The sequence below is a fragment of the Anser brachyrhynchus genome, assembly GCF_964034855.1.
Source record: "Anser brachyrhynchus genome assembly, chromosome: 1".
Lineage (NCBI taxonomy): Eukaryota > Metazoa > Chordata > Aves > Anseriformes > Anatidae > Anser > Anser brachyrhynchus.
Window position 1 is genome coordinate 70,054,698 of NC_137694.1, and position 19,983 is coordinate 70,074,680.

Genomic DNA, 19,983 nt, shown 5'->3' on the forward strand with positions numbered 1-19,983 from the left:
CTCCTTTCTCCTAGGTTTCCACTAGCTTGTTCACACAGAAAATTTCAAAATTGTCAGTGTTAGCTTCTTTAAAAAGAAAAAAAAATCAACCAGATCACCTTATTAAAATATTCAATTATTTAGTCCATCAGAAACAGTTACATATATACCTTTAAAAATGTAGTCCTTACTACCACAGTGCTGTGGTGAGAACCTAGGGCTCTTCCACAGCACACCAGCAATACTTTACCAGTTCTGCCAGCATTTAGGTCTGAAGGACAGGAACTGGCTGTACTTCCACAGCTCTCACACACTGCTGCCAATCCAGGACAGGCTTTCTGTAGGCTGATGCTGCACCACAGAATCAAAGATTAACTCCTATAATCCAATTTGTAATTAAGTCAATGGACTTACAGCTCAGACTGACTGGTTGTACTCTTCCCAGGGGCATTGCAAGGATACTATTTCCCGCAGATCCTCAGTTTACCCCTCCTTATCTTGAATTTCAGAAACAGGTGGAGGTCATGGGGAGAGGAATAAGGTGGAGACTGTCATGCCTGGAGAATTACTTGATTGCATCAACTTAAATGTGCAAACACCTAATGGCTCTGGTGGCACAGTGCTTTTCAGATGACTCTGACTGGAGTCCTACCAGAGCCAAATATATTACAGTAAAACTTGTATTAGAAAACAATGACTTGTTGAAACTGACAGTTTGCAGAGAAGAGCGGACTTCAGTGAATCTCTCAGTTTCAGAACTAGCTAAAAAGAATCTGACATTTTTTAGTATATAGAAATTAAATCTTTTAAAGAAAAATCAAAGCCATATGTAGGCACAAATATTTTCCTTTGCAACCTTAGTCTCATGTTCCAGAAATAAGGCAGAAAAATTGTTTAAGCATAAAAAAAAATTGAACTAAGCAGAGGCTATAAGTAGCACACAATATTGACTTAATTTACAAAGCCTGTTTAGACAGTCATGGAACTTGGCCTCTTCAGGGTTGCGGCTAAATTGTCATTGTCTGAATCTTTCAAGTAATTAATTAACAGTCTACCAAAAGGAGACATCTATTTCTGCTGATCCTGGAGGAAGTCTAGGTTGATTCATGAGCTCAGATTGAGCTGCATAGAAATATTTTTTCTGCCCCTCTTCCAATTTAAATTTAAGTTGATTAATTTATTTATTTAAATAAAGACTTACAGGTTAGAAGATGTCACAAAGCAGACAGGTGTAGAACTACAAACAGAAGCAATTTCCCCTTTCCCTCATCCTTCCAGACAAACCTCCACATTACTTTAAGTGGTCATCAGTAGGACCACACTCCTGCTTGTCTCAAGGGTACCATCTTTCCAGGTGATTCAATCTACCAGCATTACCATCACAGAAGTGCTGTGCTGATTGTTCAGAAAGGTAAACTGTTCCTACTCCTCTCTGTCTTTGGTGACCTACTTTGAAGAGTCTGAAATGCTAAATCATAAAGCTACTGCTTTCACTCACAGCTAAAACTGCTCCATAGAAGCAAGAGATGCAAATCAAACAATAAGTAGCCCCTTCTTCCACCACATACAAGCACTAAATTACCATAGGAAAACATATCTTACTGTGTTAATCGTTTTGCAAAGACTCTCTCTTTCTTGTAAGTGATGACAGATCTACATTTTCTGCAATAACAGTAAAAACAGTTTTGCTTCAGCCCACACTTCACTGTGTGTTGTGTTTCTTACCTCAGCATACCCTTCAAAGCTGATTTCCCTCAGCTTCAGATTAAGGCAAACCTTTCTTGATGTGGCAGATTATATGCTTCCCCTATTGACCTGGCAGCACTTAGAAGAATGACTTCTGGTTTACACAGATAAAACCTAAGGTTTTCAATGCAGAAAAAGTATGAAAATACTGGAAAGCAAGGATATAGTAGGAGAAAAAGAAGAGAAAAAGAAACAGCTGGGAACTGTGTATGGTATTTCACCTGAATACAGAATCATAAGCACATACCAATTGCATGGCCAAAGCATCATTGAACAGATCTCTTATTTAGTCCAGTTGTGGGGTCACAGCTTTTGATGCTTTTGCAGTTCTTTTCTACTTGTAGTTTCATGATGCAATTAACCCCTAAAAAATTCACACTGCACAGCACCTGTTCCATTCTGCATGTCTCCTCATTACCTTACTTCCCTAACATCCCAGAAGCCGCCTACTTCCTGCTCCTCCATACGTCTCCCTAATATATTGATTTGATTTGCAGAACACTTTCTGAACCAATGGCCCCGAAGACAGTGATTTTCAATGGGGACCACCTGATTTTAATGCCTTTGAAGGCAGTGGTTGTCTTTGCTGTGAGTAATTATACCTCTACCTCCAAACACTGTAAATGAACAGATGTCATCCTAGTTGAGGGGATGCTGTGACTTCTATCTCAGTAGAAGTACCAGAAGGTGGTGAACTTCTGAAGTAAAGACACAAGAAAAACTGTAAAACAAAGTACAAAAGCTAAGCAAAAAAAGGCAAGAAAAAAGCATCTCTAATTATGTGAGTAAGAAACAATAACCAAATGTACTGCCAAGAGAAACACGTTGAAGGACACTTTTGAAAGTGCATTCTCTGTAACTCAGCCTGTCTTCTAGACATCATTCTCTCTGCTGTATATGCAAACTAAGATAAATGAATTTTTACTGTCTTATGTCAAGCAGATGAAGTAGCAACCTCTGGAGCAGCAAGGAACTTCTGTATGTTTCTGAATAGCATAATTTTATCTGAGCCATCAATACTAATTGTTTCCAAAGTTGCAAGTGGTGATAAGCTTTTTGGGGCAATGAAAGGTAATATTGATGGTGATGAACTCCAAAAGACCTTGTAAAACTGAGTCAAAGGGCAAAAATTTGGCAGTTGAGTTTCACTGTAGATAAATGGGAGGTAGTATGTTTAGGGAAGAGCAGGCTAAACAGGTGTTAGAGGTTGCTGTACCCAGGACTGGCAGTTAAAGCTCAGCAAGAGCCATTGGGAGCACAGCTGACATCTCTATGAAATCTCCATGTCAATGAGTAGTAGCCAACAAAAAAATTCACGGAAGTACTGGACATTATCACACAGAGAACAAGACAAAGGGTGTCATTTTGAAGCTATTTAAATAAAACCTTGGGTGCCCACACCTTCAGTACTGCACGCACTTCTCTATGGCCCTCACCTTCATGGAGGGAGAGGAGTTAAAAAAGGTAAAGAGAAAGGGGAAGGTAAAATCAAGGAGACAGATCAGCTGGCGTATGAGGAGACAGCAAAAACACTGGAACTCTTCAGTCTGTGAAAGAGAGGATACAGAGTGAATGCAATACAGTTTTACCAAACTGCAGAGGGATTGAATAGGGCAAATGCTGCAGATACTGCAACGCTACAACTACAGGACAAGCAATGAAACCATTACTATGACAGTCTGAAACACAAAACAAAGCTCATCTTCTCACAACAGTTAGTACACTTCTAGAACTTGCTGTCACAGGTAAGTTGCAGAGGCAAGGTACCAAAAATTTCAAAATGGGATTAAACAAATTCAGGGCTTCAAAAATGGATATAAAAGGAATAGGATGTAAAAACCCTCATACAATGGTTCTGGTTTCTGGGAGGCTACAGGGGGAAAGGATCACAAAGAATATCCAGGCTCGTGCAGTTACCTTGCAGAGCATCTCCCATTGCCACTGTGGAGGGCAATATACTGGGCCAGGCAGTCCATCACTCTAATGAAATAGGGCATTTCTTACGTTTTTATCATGCTTCACTTGCTGAATAAATGACAAATGATAGATGACTGTAGCTGGAAGCAAAAATATTCAAGACTATAGGCTACAGGAAAAATTTTAAAAGAAAACAGATTCATACTACATTTTCTGGAGTAGTACTTCGTTAAGTAATTTCTTTTGGCAAGAATCAAGGAGAAGAAAGAATTAGTACCAGCTCTTTGGGTTACTAGTTCACAGGTTAGTTGCTTATATCACACAAGTGGAATAGCACTAGAAGACAAAGCAAACAAAGTTATGGCTGTGGGAAAATTCTAAGGGGAAGGCTTCCTGGGATGTTTATTATTTTGTTATTCTGATTATTCTTCATTTTGGTAAAGTCAATTAAACATGCCTTTTTGTTGTTCTGATTAAATTTAGGAATGTAATCCTAAATTTTCACACTGAGCTGTGGTTTTCAACAGAGAACCACAGAATGAGAATTTCTGTGGATGAACAAGTAAGCCATGTGAAAACAGTTATCCTGTGGAAAGCAGTCATTAGGTGGTGAACTCAGCAGTCTTAGCTGCAGACCTTGGAGTGTTGGCATCTCATGGCAACATTTTCAAACTGCTTCTAAAACAGCCTGTTTCTTACTCATCAACACATAATTCCAGCTTAGCATTACAGAATTCCTGAAATAAGTAGAATTGATGTTGAGAAGCTGGAGAGAGAAAGAAGTGAATATAAGGTATAAGAAATCTCAGATCTTACTAAGGTAACAACAGAACTGACAACTTTAGAAAGAAGAAGCACAACTCCATTCCTGGTAGCAAATGCACTGTGCATAGCTTAGTGTTGGACTCTCATGAAATCACAAAGTCTTTTTTAAAATGGTATGTGGAAAAATGTGTAGGAGTAATTGAAATCACAGTTATCAAGTATGGCTTATGTTATTTTGTAATTCTTTTGTATTTGGAACTGTTAAGCTCAATTAAATGATTAGCAAGTGTAACAACTCTCTGGATAAAAGTACTTCAACCCAGAATCTCTATTACTTCTATTTTCAGAAAACTTCAGTAAACCTAGTTTCAAGAGAAAATCCAGAAAACACAGAGTTACTAGATTAAATTCTGTGGAAGGCACATCTCAAAACAACATGGAATAAAAGCTTTCTCTTCCTTTGGTCTCCCTCTTGTTATGGACAGCATTTCTTGCTGGCATGAGTGTGTGCAGACAAGGCAATACAATAACAGCAATGATGAACAGAAAATCTACAGTATTGGTTATGTGAACAATTCAGAAGTCTTCTGCGGAGTGAAATAAAACCAATACCAGAAGAGGTGATGCTGTTCCTACTTACTCCACTAAATCGAAGAGCTTCTTGGGTTCAGCTGGGGGTGGGTAGATGATTTCATCTATGCATTTCCGGACACAGTTTGCATAGGCAGTGGAGATGTGGATGAAAGCCTCCAGCTTCTGCATCTGCCGGGCCAGCTCTAGAAGTCTCTGAGTGCCCATTGCATTCAGTTGCAGGGCATGTCTAAAGAGAGCAGGGGAAAGAAATAAAACGCATTTCATTGGAAAGAATATATCAAAGCTAAGCAGTACCCAAAACCTTTTTCCTGGCAAATAAGGAAAAGGCAAGTAAAGGAAAGGAAGGGGTCACAGCAGAGCAGAAAGCTTCAGAGAAATGCAATGGTTAAGTCAACTTTCAGTGCAGTGCTATTGGATCCACTGTTCTATCCACAGAATGCAACTCAAATGCTTTTCCAGTTCAAAGGATCAGAGGTAACTGTTGTGGTTTACCCTGCCAGCAGCTAAGCACCACACAGCCATTCGCTCACCCTCCCCCCTCCCTCTCTGGGACTGGGGAGAGAAACAGGAAAATGATGCCTGTGGGTTGAGATAGAGACAGTTTATTAGGACAGAACAGAAAAGAAAAAAAAATAATAATGATAATAGTAATACTACTAATAATGTGTACAAAACAAGTGATGCACAATGCAATTGCTCACCACCCGCTGACCGATGCCCAGCCAATCCCCGAGCAGCCTGTCCCAACACCCCGGCCAGCCACCCCTATATATTGTTTAGCATGACGTCAGATGGTATGGAATATCTCTTTGGCCAGTTTGGGTCAGCTGTCCTGGGTCTGTCCCCTCCCAGCTCCTGCTGCACCCCCAGCCTGCCCGCTGGCAGGACAGAGTGAGAAGCTAAAAAGTCCTTGGATTAGTGTAAGCACTGCTCTGCAACAATTAAAACACCAGTGTGTTATCAACATTACTCTCATCCTAAATCCAAAACATAATACCCTACCAGCTACTAGGAGGAAAAACAACTTTATCCTAGCTGAAACCAGGACAGTAACATTTCACTAAAATCTCTAAATCTGACATACTTTGCCATCCTCTCCTGGAACAAACAATTCCAACACACATGGCCACTTAGGCATTATGGCTCCTGTAGGCCCCATTCAACTTTTTCCTTATGGGACCACTGCTAAACCAGATAAACACAAGGTTTCAGTAAAGGGTCTTTGGGCCCAGAAAAGCAGATTAATACTGAAAGAAGCCACAACAAGAGATAATAACTTAAATTACCAAGGAACAAAAAAGAGGATTGATAAGAAGAGGAGAAAAAGACTCCTGGTTAGCAAGGTTGATCATGAAGCACCCGCATAGCTACAAGTTATCCTAGAGATTATCTGCAGTGGATCTCAGTGAACAGATGCTCAACTTTGCCACACACTTTGTACTGGAATAAAGACACTTTCCCGTGGAGAAGGGAAAAAGCTAAAGAATATGCAATCTGTTCAGCCCAGAAGAAGAAACTTTCAACAACACATACAAGACTATGAATAATGCTATCCAGTATAGTGTACACTAAAGAAATGAATTACACCAGCATTGAAGAGAAATTGTAAATAGTCCAGATGAATGAAAGCAGAAGCTAAGAGTATGACTAATGTTTGAATCACAATATCTTAAGCCAGAAATACTTTTTTTTTCTTTAACATACTGCTATTAAAAAATAGCATTTTCTATAGATTTCTACTTTAGCTTCCTCTCATATGAAAGTTACTTTTCTTTCTCTGCAGTACATCTTTATTGCATTGTATCCTGTCTGAGATGGGGTGAACAGAATTGCATTCAGTATACAGGCTCAGCATGAATTTCTGCTGAGGCATTCAGAGTTCCTTTAGCCTTCTAGGGGAATATTATCTAACTCTGATGATTTGTTGCTCTTCGCTTTTTCTATTTATATTGAAGCTGCATCTACTAATATTTCACTATAACACTGTTTCTCAGATTTCTGCCCTCAAGAATTTCATCTGAAGAATTCCCTTAATGTATTGCATGTTGATGCCAACAATTCATTTAGTTTCTTTGCTACTGCTTTTTTAGTATCCTCATAGAACTGCTTTTGTACTCACTTACCTATCAGCTCTATGTATTCTGTGGTAGACTTTGATTTCTCATGTGTTTAAAAAATATATAGATTTTTTGTGTTGTTAGAAAGTTGCTGCTCAAAACTTTTTTGAGCTGCAGTAATATGCTCTCACATTTAACTTTCTAGAAATATATTTTCTCATTCAGACAACAATCATTTGATTCTAACAAGTTCACATATTTTGTCATTTAATCATAGTGGATTTTCCTTGTTCTCATAGAGATTTTGACAGATCATATGCAATCAGCATTTAGACAGCTTCTACACTGCCTGCAAGCAGAGGACCATTTAAACTTTTTCTTTTAATTTCCTTCTAGCTATCTCCCTTATTAAAAATGTACTTACCCTTTGATGTTATATGTCACTGTCGTGTATTTTTATAGCACATTCATTACTGTGTCAATTTAAGAACATTTATGGATATTAATGCAGTGCAGTGCTTTGATAGTTATAAATTGAGCCAGGTTCTATTCATGGAGCTGCTTACTTTCTGGTGGGTTCTCTAGTAACTTATTGTAAAAAGTAATTATTTATGATGGACACAGTGGATATCTATTTAGCCTGCAAAGGAGCCAATGAAGAGCAAACATCAATAACTGTGCTTTCTATTCTCACAGCTCTAGTGTCTTTCATAAAACTGGGAAGATTCGGTAATTCAGATCATCCACCTCAGCTTGTTGACCTTTATCGTTTGCACAGAAGCACACACATCTCATCTTGATTTAGTTGCTTACTTCTGTTATTCTGTTTTAATGGAAAGCCTGCCTGGACAGGGTCTCCCAAGGGAGTTCCTTCAGAAATTGAAGCATTTATTTTAAACAGTTAATTACACTGAATATTGGATATCTTAAAGCTTGTGAAAGGCTATTTTGTTAAACAACATCTCATTTCCCTCTTCAGTTGCTCATTGACAAAGAAAGGCCATTAACACTAACTTTAGAGATAGACTTAACATAATCTCATTTCAAGCTGTCCCCAGATAGTTCTGCCAAAACATGTCCCACTTGATATAAAACACTATCCCAATTCTGAGTCATACTTTTCTCTCTTACTATTTTACGACCCAAGCATGCAGTACTTCCTTATGTTTCCATGGAAATCTGCCAAGTTCACTTTTGATATGCATACACACATGACATTTTCAAAGCATTTACGTTGCACATTCAGTGAAGAACCCCGTTTCATGAAAATGTAAATGGAGAATTATTACTGCAGGTACACAAGAGATGCACTGAATACTGTAATATGGACCATTATGCATTCTGGATCATGCTTAGCAAATACAGAAAGCAGAACATACTTCAAGGGTTCATCAAAGCGTACTGTTGCTGCACAGTGGAAGACGATATTGACTCGAGTCAGAAGCTCCTCCTCATCTTCAGCACTGATGGCCAGCTTGGGCTGAGTGAGTTCAGCATTAATAGGCTTAATCTTCTCGTGGAAATTAGGGCAATCTTCTCGAACCCTGTCAAAGACCTTGAAGCACAAAGAAACAGAGATAAAAAAACAGAATTAGGCTACTGAAATCACTTTGATTAGTAGCCGGTCTGATTACATCAATCTATGAAATTAGCACAAAAGAGAATCCTCGTTTCTTTCAGAGATGACATACAGGTGAGATTTCACTTGTTTCCTTCCAAGGAGAAAACTTTCAGGGGAAACAGAACAAAAATACAGGAGGTAATGTATTGCCCCAAAGAGATGAATGAATCTTCTCTAGACCGCTCATTTCCTAGGGCATCCACTTAAATTGCTGTATCTCCACATCTCCTGCAACCAGTTTTTATTTGACCTCAGGGGCTGCTTACAGGACCATAAAGGAAACTAAAGAGGAGGAAAGCAGAGTACAGATTGGGAAAGTCCATGAACCATTAGCTCTAGTAATTTTCTTGATTGTTCTACAAAGGACTTGAGGAGAGAAGACCGGAGTTAACATTCATTTTGGCTCCTCCTCTTTCTTTACTGCCACTTTCTGCCCTTCATTCTTCATTCATGTAAGATATGTCTTATGGGAAACTGCCTTCTGAATGGAAAGATGAGGAACTTCAAGAATGTATACTGCTGAAGTAACATGATTGGACAAACATGCAGCTGGTTGACCTCTTAAGCTATCTTGCAGTCTTTTTTGTCTATGACTATGCTTTGTAGCCCTTTCAAATGCATGTTTTCTTCCCAGTCTTCTGCAGAATGACAAGAGTGTGCATCTAGTGACTACAAGGATCCCTACACTTCCATATACTGTCTGTTGGATGACTTGTTCAAAAACAACATTTGACATCCTGCTTTGCCTAAGATCCAAGAGAGCAGGTACCCTGAACAGCAAGACAGCTATGTGCAACCCTTCTGAAAGGAAAAGAAAATCAAAATTGTCATAATCTGAAAAATTTCTATATAAAAACAACACTTTCCTCAGGTCCCATTCTTAATCTGTAAAGTAATTACATTTTACTCATTACCTCATAGTCAATGATAACAATATATCAGGTCTGGGTGCAGTTGTGCTTGTGACCTGAAAAAAGGCAGTTACTGCATATGTTCCAGCTGGAGACTTTTTATTTGGTAAATTACACAAAGGTGTGGAAGCCTGAATTTCAAAACACTATCACTGAATCACAGAATCCAAGGTTGGAAGGGACCTCTGAAGATCATCTAGTTCGAACCCCCTGCCGAGCAGGATCACCCAGAGCACGTGGTGCAGGATGGCATCCAGGCGGGTTTTGAATATCTCCAGAGAAGGAGACTCCACGACTTCTCTGGGGAACCTATTCCAGTGCTCTGTCACCCTCACAGTAAAGAAGTGCCCCCTCATATTCAGGTGGAACTTCCTGTGCTTCAGTTTGCACCCATTGCCTCTCATCTTGTCACTGGGCACAACTGAAAAGAGACTGGCTCCATCCTCTTGACACTTTCCCTTCAGATATCTATATACACTGATGAGCTCTCCCATCAGTCTTCTCTTTTCTAGGCTAAACAGGCCCAGTTCTCTCAGCCTATCCTCATATGACAGGTGCTTCAGTCCTCTAAACATCTTCGTAGCCCTCCTTTGGACTTGCTCCAGTACTTCTATGTCCCTCTTGTACTGGGGAGCCCAGAACTGGACACAGTAGTCCAGGTGTGAATTTGTTGCAGTAGGATATGAGAAAATTATATTGGGTTTTGAATTGGGCAAAACTAGAAATGTCTACTCTAAGGGTTTTGTATTGCCAGCCAATATCATTGTATCTGGGCAACTTCAACTGAAATAATATTAACAGTTAGGTCCTTCATTTTGAGGGCAGAGTGACAACAGCAAGGGTAGAAAGAATAATTAGAATAGAGAGTCAGTGGGATCTGAAGAGGTATAAACTATATTTCAAAGGATAATCACATTTCAAAGTTAACTAGCCCACTGATGGGAATGACTAAGTACTGAGACAGATCACTGGAAGAAACCATGGGGCACTGCCTTTGGATGCATTTAAGAACTGTCTAGATGAGCATTGCCAGGAAAAGCAGGGAATAGCTAAGCCTGCCTGAGGGCAGAAGGACTGACCACATGACCTCAGTAGTCTTAATTTTTTGGTTGTTTCCTCTGCTTTGTAGCCTACTCACCAGTAATGTTGTGCCTGTACATCTCTTTACTATCACGATCATGTTTTCCTGGAGATTGTTCTATCTTTGATTTGCCTAGTGTTTATGTAAAAGTGGGAAATTGAGTGTCACAGATTAAACGTATTAAAAGAAAAAATATATAAAAGATTAAATTTTTACTAATAGCAACATTTTCTTGTGTGACTACAGGAATATGACCTTTCTGCTTAGCTGAGAACCAAATTTAGATAAACCTCAATGTTCTTAGTGATAAAGAAAAACATCAGTCTTCCCCACTATGCAGCATTTACTGTGCACTTTGCCACATATTTTTCTTTAACACACAGATGAATGTCCTTCATTAACCTGAAACCTTAGCAAGTTAATGGAAGGTTGGGCAATGTCATTTCATGGATATGAAATCATCAATGATAATATCATTTCATTTCCCTGAGTTGCATCCAACTAAATACATACTCCAGAAATGTAGTCTAGGCCAGACTACAGATTTCTAGACAGAGGATGACATTCATGGACAAAGATGTTGGTATGAGCCACATAGACTGTAGAAACTCAGTTTCCAATGACTTATGTTCAGAACCAGGTCCTAGAAATATTTATGTCCTTAAAAAGTTTGTCTTCTAACAGAAGGATGCTAGAGTGGCTGTCCAAATATGAGTCATTGTTTGAGAGGTTACACATGAGCAAACTCTGACACAAAATGGAAAGGGTTCTCAGAGGACAATCTAAGACTGAAGTAATAATTTAAGAATTTTAAGAACAATTTCTCATTTGTTTGTTCTACTGAAAGAGAGTATAAAACTGCATCCAGTAAGAGTTAGATTATCCTTTTTTTTTTTTTTTTTTTACTTTGGCATAAATAATGCAAAGGCGGAGAAAAAATGAATCCGCTCTTTCTCCATTTCAGCCACGCTATATATGAATAGAAGAGTAGTATTTCTGCAGTGCCAACCTGCCTTGAATTCAGACATATATTCTGCCTACACCCCATCTCCTCCTGAATTTCCCACTGCAGATAATATTCCCTCTAGTTTCTGTGCCTACTGCTAAGTATTGCTTACTACTACGCACCCCTCAACAGCTGTAGTTTCTCACTCCCTCCAATGATTCACTGTATTCCTCTGACGGAGTTGGACAATTTTAAAATGCAAGCTCACAAAGCAACATGCTGCTTTGGAAACCTTCTGGATCACTAGAACATTCAGTTCATCATCACTATTAAATCAGATAACAGGAGCAGCTGTTAAATCAAGTCTGCTGCCTCTTTTATGGAATCTGAAGATAAAAGTTTTGTCAGTGCTTTATGGGTAGGTGCAAGAAGATTTAAAGACAAAATAAATACAGCTTATTCTATGCTGCTTCCTGTACCTGAATGAATGCCTAACATAAAGATGATTCTGAGTCTACAATAACACAATAACGGCAACTCTAAATTCTAATTAACTCATGGACATCATCTATGATAAATCCCCAATAACTTAAATCCCCAACAACTGCATGAGTCCTTAGGATTGCTCCGTCTTTTCGTTTTAGAAGCTGTCTGCCCATACAAAATAGATTCAATGGATAGAAGTGGGCTGGTATGCTGTATTGTTGGAACTGCATGAAAACACTGACCCAGTCAGCAATACTGAAGAAGTGATACATTAATTATCACATAATTATATTGAGGAGAAAGGAAAAGATGTTTAAGTTGATCAACCATGTCCAGTGTTAAGTAAATAGAGGTAAATCAATAATAATGTATCCTGTTTTCAGTGTCTTTCTGAGTATCCTAATGCATTCCAGTGGCAACACTGTTGCATTGGCTAAATGTAAATAAATGAACCTAACAGATTCTATTCTCACTTTAATCCTTATAGAAGAACTCAGCTTCTGCACAGAACTTGTGCTGCCCTCAACAGAGATGAAAATTTCACTCTGAAATTTGCTGATTTCTTCCTACTTTATAATTAGGTAATTCCCACTTATAAAAGTAATCTGTGACTTCAATTTACATTGTCAACCCCTTATTATGGAAACAGGACTTCTAGAATTTATCCCAATATTATATTTCAACATGTTTGAGGGGCATCTCTTTTTTGTTCTTTCCCACTTAAGGTTTCACATCTGTAACTCTCTCTGTTCTCTGTTTTTGCCTTAAACCATGTAATAGTTCAGAGAGATTTCTTTCCATCAATCTTTCAATCAGATGTTTTTTTTTAATATCTCAAAGATGTAAAAACCTCCAAGAAAGAGCAAACTGCACATCTATGGAATGGCGCGGCTGAAAGATAAAGGAATCACTGAACAATGTAAAATGCCAAAGGCTTCACTTCTTGCTCAGGAGACATTTTCAGTGAAGCAAAGACAAAATAATGAAAGACAAAATAATGAAAAGTAGAGTGCCTAAACCACGATCTACTTCAAAAAATAACTTGCATGAGTTTGGTAAAGCCAGTGTATTATTACTGCTTTTTAAAGAAGCCTGCATAGTCCTTCCTTTTTGGGGCATACCAGTCTTCAGCACTGAAAGACCAACTTACTGTAGCAGGCACTATGCAGGATGGCACTTTGTTGAGTAACATGGAGAGAAAGCAGTACTCCTATTTGCTTGGTCATGCTATCTAACTATTTCTTGACCTCTCCCCTGATGTGAAGGATGCATCTTCCAAAGTGCTGTATAAACATGCTGTGCCCCAGCAATGCAAACTGTGGTGAAGGTCAGCTACTACTCTACATCCAGCTGCTGTAATAGCAGGCACAGCTTTTCCTCTGGAAGAGACTGCTTACCCTGAACACTCCTGTTGACATTAACAGCTCTTTCAGGGAGCATATTTAAAATCAAGTTTGTGCTTGCTCCCTTTGCTGGATCAGGGCCAGTTTGGTGACTGGCCCAGAAAGCATAAAGTTTTAAGTATGGTCTAGAAAGGTAACTTTTTATTTTCTCCTGTGGTACAAAAATAATGATTAGTTGAGGCATGCAAATTACACTATTTTAACTATTTAACCAGTTGTTACCCCAGCTTTTTTATTTTTATTTTTTTTAAATTATTCTTTATTTTTTGGACAAGACCAATGCAAAATGGTGCACAGTGGAATCAGGTGTGTTTAATAGGTGCTGGAATATTAGGCTTCTCTAAGAGGATTAGCATAAGATGGTAACTTATGTTATAATATGCACATTTTAAGTTATTACTTTAAGAGAACACTTGAAATGAAAATCAGAGAATTCCTACAAACTGTGTCTCATATATGAGGGGTTACTGGGAGGATTAAAGTGGAGAGAGTTCAATTAAAAAAAAAAAAAAAAGAATAATGAAAACAGAGCAAAACAAACAAACAAACAAAAACTTCCATCTTTTCAGACAAAGAAATGGAAAGGGTTGCTTTTGCATAATTCAGGAGAATATAACCATGAATTACTTCTGTAAAAGAAATATAAATAATTTATTCCAGGAAAAACATAGGCCAAGTGGTAAAAAGCTGTGGTAACAATTCCTTTGAAGAACAAGGTGTCCATCAGTGCATGGAGCAATTTTCAAAAGGAAGCAATTGAAGTACCCTCTTCAGAAGAGCGCATCAGTTTATAAATGCTAGGGAACGTTCTCTATATACAGATACATAGATTAACGCCCTGGTGCATACATTCCTCTGTGATTTCAATGGCAGTGTCATAAGTGGACACAAATAACTAGCAAGAAAGCAAACTCCTGAAGGTACCAGAGAAATGAAAACAGCTCTGCAAAAACCTCCTGATCTCTGCAGTTTTCATCTGACAAAAGAACTTATCAAATACATTCTGGTCATGTTTGCCACTGATAAAAACCCTCCACTACAAGCTTGAAGAAAGAAAGGTATGTGACCGCTTTCAGAATTGCCATTGTAGTAAATCTGAGAAATAACCAGGCAGCTTCCTGACATAAAGTAATTAGCCAGCAATTAATTTGTATCCTGGAACATTCCAGCAGAAAGCAGAATTTAGTCAAGAAATGTGTGAATATGAACCTCAAGCAGCAGTAATCAGGATAGTCCCTTTTTTCCCTCGTGTACTCTCTGTCTCTGTTCCTCTTCAGAAAGTTGCATTTAAGTATGGTTCTTCTCAAGGCAAATAAAGCATAATTCACATAATCAGTTAGAAAGCATACAGCAGAGTGTTCCTCATTAATGGAAAACAAATGGCTTATGCTTCAATATAGAGTTATTACTTTCCCCTGAGTAGAGCTAATGTAGTGGAAATACAGTACCCATGACCAACATCTAGTACACAAAACAGCTGATTATTTAAAGATAAAAACAACAGAAACAAAGAGATGACAGTAAATTTCAATATAGGTCAGCTAAGGCTAATGTGTATAGCCAGCTACTTAGGATGTGGTTTTAAATGGCCAATTTCCTTGAAAATTGGCTGCTGACAAAGCCTTCTGTTTTCTAGCAAGAATACTCAAGTTACATGTCAGTTAATCTGGAACGGTAAAAGGAGCTCTTTCGAAGACGGGCATTGTAGATAGGACTATTAAGGACTTGACAGACATTTATGTGGTCTATAGTACCATCCTATAGGTGGGTGGACAAGTCACAGAAAATATGGAAAATATTTTTTACATTCATCACAGGTATTTCTTTTGCCTCTGTTGTATTTAGACAGGTAACACTATCAGAATTTGACGGCATGTTTGACATTTTACATAAGGGTAGAATTTAAGCACAGGGAAGGAGAATGGTAACACTTCAAGCTTTTCCTACAGGAAATAATTAACATAGTTCTTTACATGCATTTTCCAGAACAGTCTACCTTCTCATCCCTCCACTATAGCTATGCTCAAGTGTGGCAGGAGAAAGGTGCAAGGGGAGTCAGTTACCAAAGAATGACCAGCCAGAGACCCATCCATCTCCCCTTTCTCAATTTCTGCCATGTAGAATTCACTATCAGTTATTTAAGTGGTATGTACTTGGAAGTGTTAAAAAGTACAGAGTTACCAAGACATAGGATTTGAACCTGCTTTTTCATACCTACAGATCTTTGAAGTTTCAGTGTCAGATTTGCTTGGGTACTAGGGAACTTTAGGAGTGTTTGTTAAGTCCCCAAAGGCTAACCAGCCAGGACTAAAGGCTACGCTAAACACAGATGCCTACTTCTTGGAGCCATTTAAAGAGATGACCAAGTGTCTTCCCATTTTAAAGTACCTAAGATCAGGTCGATTTTTAGGAATTTATAGAGATTGGAGTACCTACGAGCTAGACAGAGTGATCTCTAGTACAGTCTCATTTATAATTACATTAGAACTTGTTATATATTAGAGGTATAGAACTCTGAGGTTCCTCCCCTCTGAAAATATAAGATTCATGCATATAGTCATGCAATTGGCATAGAGTAGGGTTTTGGAGAATTGGGAGATCAGATGTAGCCAGCAACTGCAAAGTGTACTTTCAGGTATGACTCCCTTTCACGTGGAGCATTAGTGGGGAGAGGCAAGCTACCCACAAACACACATCTGGTTGAGCAGGTATGCCTGGCTCATTAGATCACAGAGAATGAAATAAGATGTAGTGCAGCCCTGCAAACGAGTGAGATGCAGTCCTGGATGCAGAGAAGTCACTCTCAGTTGTGACGCTTCAGAGAACTGAATGATGTGAAACAGAGGTGTCCATCACAGACCAAATGTATCATGATGGCATCCTCAGCCAGCTGTGGAAGAGATGAACCAGCACAATGCAATCAGCTGCCAGGGTATGCTCTGCACAGCAGACCTTGTTTATACAAATGACCCTATCAACTGAAACTGGCTGAGTCCCACTGAAGTCTTAGGGTCTGCCTTCTGGTATTTCTGTGTGTTAGACCAGACACAATAACTCATACTGTCACTTTTCAGTGAAAACAGACCTCTGCCAAAAAAGTCACCGCGGGATCCCCACATTCAGGCAACCTTATTTCAGACAGAGCCTTAGGGTACTTCTCCATCATCCAACACTGCTCCTAAAAGGACAACCAGTCACATTAGTTGTCACACAGATATAGCTCGGGTAGCTAGTGCATAACCTATACTAACACACAATGTTGGCATGCAATTCAGAATCTTGTTGCAAGGACAACTCTATGGATGCATCTGGGCCCTACCAGAGATGGCTCTCAAACCTAGAGAGATGAAAATCTGGGAAATGTGTATGTTAACCATGAAGCATGCTTTCTAGGACACAAGGAATGGGCAGTCAGCAAATGGTAAGAGTCTTGTGCTGAACTACCGATATCCAAGAGAGCCAATGATTTCTGTGGAAATACCTACACCTGTAAAAGAAACTGCCAGGTTATTCCTTGGGTTGAGGAGTTAGCACAGTTAAGGAGTTAGGCTGGGCCACAGGGTTTTCCCATGATAGCACATGTGTGACCATGATGTTTTAGATGGTAAGAAAGTTTAATGAAATGAGCACAAGCTATTTCATGTCAGCTGGTCTCAGTCCCTGAAATTCATCCCAAGAACATTTGATTTTCACCTGGGACAGAGCAACCCTAAATATATTCATAGACTGGGGGACAAGAGGCTGGACAGCAGCCCCGCAGTAAGTGATCTGGGGGTTTTGGTTGACAGCAAGCTGAATATGAGTCAACAGTGTGTCCTGGCAGCCAAAAGGGCCAACCATATCCTGGTGTGCATCAAGCACGGCATTGCTAGCTGGTTGAGGGCAGTGATTGTCCTGCTCTGCTCTGCGCTGGTGCTGCCTCACCTTGAGTACTGTGTGCAGTTTTGGGCACTACAGTATAAAAAGAACATAAAACTATTAGAGAGTGTCCAAAGGAGGCTATGAAGATGGTGAAGAGTCTAGAGGGCAGGAAGTATGAGGAGCAGCGGAAGTCATTTGGTCTGTTCAGCCTGGAGAAGAGGAGACTGAGGGGAGACCTTATCATGGCCTACAGCTTCCTCATGAGGGGAGCGGAGGGGCAGGTGCTGAGCTCTGCTGTCTGGGGACAGCGACAGGACCCGAGGGAATGGCATGGAGCTGGGACAGGGGAGGATCAGGCTGGGTGTTAGGAAAAGGGTCTGCACCCAGAGGGTGGTCGGGCACTGGGACAGTCTCCCCAAGGAGGTGGTCACAGCACCAAGCCTGCTGGAGTTCAAGAAATGTTTGGACAGACATATGGTCAGACATATGGTTTGATTTTGGTGTGGTCCCATGCAGATCCAGGAGCTGGACTCAATGATCCTTGTGGATCCCTTCTAACTCAGGTTATTCTATGATTCTGTGTTTCTGTGATTATAATTTATGGACCTTGCCAAACAGTATGATCATTTAAACATGGAACTTTTGCATTTATCAATGCACCATTTCATCATTTTTCTTTGGTGTCTAGTGTGTGCTGGTGTCTATTCCCACCAGCCAAAAATACAAACAGTTTAGCCTTCTTATGCTATTTGACATACATTTTCATTATGTTTATCATGGCAATAATTTCAACCAATCCAATTTTTTGAAAAAGCTTAAAAGCACTAAGTCCAGGTACCTCAGGCCCATCAAATGTCTTCTTTCTTTCCTTGCTGTCACTTAACTGTAATGATATTTCATATTCACATAGTAAGGTTATGTGCAGCACATACAGTAAGTAAATAACCTGGAACATTTCTGGGAGTTGATCAGAAGGCAATACAATTTATGAGACTGAGAGGATAGCAGGAACACTACAGGAAATGAATGCACTTGTGAAAAAAAGACTGAGAAGAGACTGAGTCTAGTGAAGAAGAAAACCGTTGTTATTCTAAGAAACATCTAAGAAAAGATGACCTAACTATTACAAATTGATTTTCTGTAGTATCATTATTCCAAGTAAGCAAGGAAGTATATAGTTACAAGTAATCCTTGATTTCCATCCAAGGAGCCTTCAGCTTAGGGAATTAAAAACTTCCTTAAGAAGATAGAACCATCTGTCAAAATAGTGTCTGGCTACTTACAACACCAACTGGCTCTGCAAGTACCAATTTTAGCAAAGACCCGGTGTAATTAATGCCTCTGATTATGGCTAGTTCTTAGAAGAATCCATGGAGACACTTCAGAAATGGCTGCAGAATCACACATGCAAGTCCAACAGCTGGATTCACAGCTCAGACCTTTGTTCTGAATCCAACCTCTTTGCATGTTATACAAAATATGGACTGCTCTATTTGAGCAGAGTATTTGAGACTGCTCTACTTGAGAGAGTATTTGAGACCTCTTCTGACAGTGTTTAGATTGGTTCTGCCCATAGTAAATGCTCTTAAAATTTACCTCTTCCTGGCAGGGGTAGAAATAAAACATAATTAGTCCCACTGAATTCTATCAAATTATCCTGATGTAAAGAAAAGGCAAATCTGGGCCATGAAGTCCATGCTAGAATTCTGGTATGCGTACTCCCTTTTCCAGTAGCTTGGTCTGATAATGCAGGAGGTGTAGTCTTATTTCACAATAAAGGTACCTGTTGCTAGGAGGGCCAGTTACTGTCAGTATGTGATAGTAAGACTTTTCTGAGGAGCAGATGTCACTCACTTCCCACTACAAAGATCAGAGTGTTGCCACAGTTACATGATGTGAAAGTTTTCTCCCTGCCCTGCCATCACAGTTGTACCTGACTAGAATGCTTTGACAGCACTGATGGCAAGAGACAAGCCAGCTGATGTTTCACATGATCTGCAAGACTTTTCATGTCTAAGCAAAAGATGAGAATTGTATTTGCAGTCAGATGGGAACAATAGGATTCTCTCTTTCTCTCTCTTCTTTGGTAGAAAAATCCAGGTATTTCAGTAAAGAAGAAAATACACATGCATTTGAAGAGGATCAGGAAAGCCTTATCAAGTTTTCTTAAGCCATGCTCGGGTTCTAGCCCACTCTGGTGTCTCTCAGAGGCTGTTGGAGGGTAATCAACCATTATGACCCTCACTTACCATCTCTTGCACTTTTATTAGTTGTTCAAGCTAAAACCGTACTGTTAAAAATTTCTGATCTGTGACTCAAGACATCTCCATATTGACATGCAATATTCATCTCACTCACAAAATACAATACATCTATAAATAGAAAAGTTAGTTTTCTCTGCAAGTGTATTTTCAGCTCTTACTCCTTGCAATGGAGACCAAAGAGGATAATTCATGTGAGCTGAAATGTCATTGGTTTTTTCTGCATTCATTGCCCTTAACTTCTAGAGCTAGATTTCACCAACTAATTTTATGCTCACACAAGGCAGGAAAGTGAGCACTTTGGACCAATTATGCTTCTGGTGTTCACACTTGCCCATGCGTCACCAGAACAAGC

General features: G+C 39.4%; 1 protein-coding gene across 11 annotated transcripts in view; it reads right to left on the bottom strand.

Annotated features, from left to right (window-relative positions):
- FAR2 (fatty acyl-CoA reductase 2) overlaps window positions 1–19,983 on the bottom strand; it is a 156,814-nt gene that overhangs the window by 31,230 nt on the left and 105,601 nt on the right. For all 11 annotated transcript variants that reach the window (XM_080599316.1, XM_080599319.1, XM_080599320.1 and 8 more), the window contains 2 exons: window positions 8,438–8,613; window positions 5,048–5,227 (listed from right to left, as the gene is read on the bottom strand). In XM_080599316.1, coding sequence (XP_080455442.1) covers window positions 5,048–5,227; window positions 8,438–8,613 — 356 coding nt within the window. The remainder of the gene's footprint in view (window positions 1–5,047; window positions 5,228–8,437; window positions 8,614–19,983) is intronic.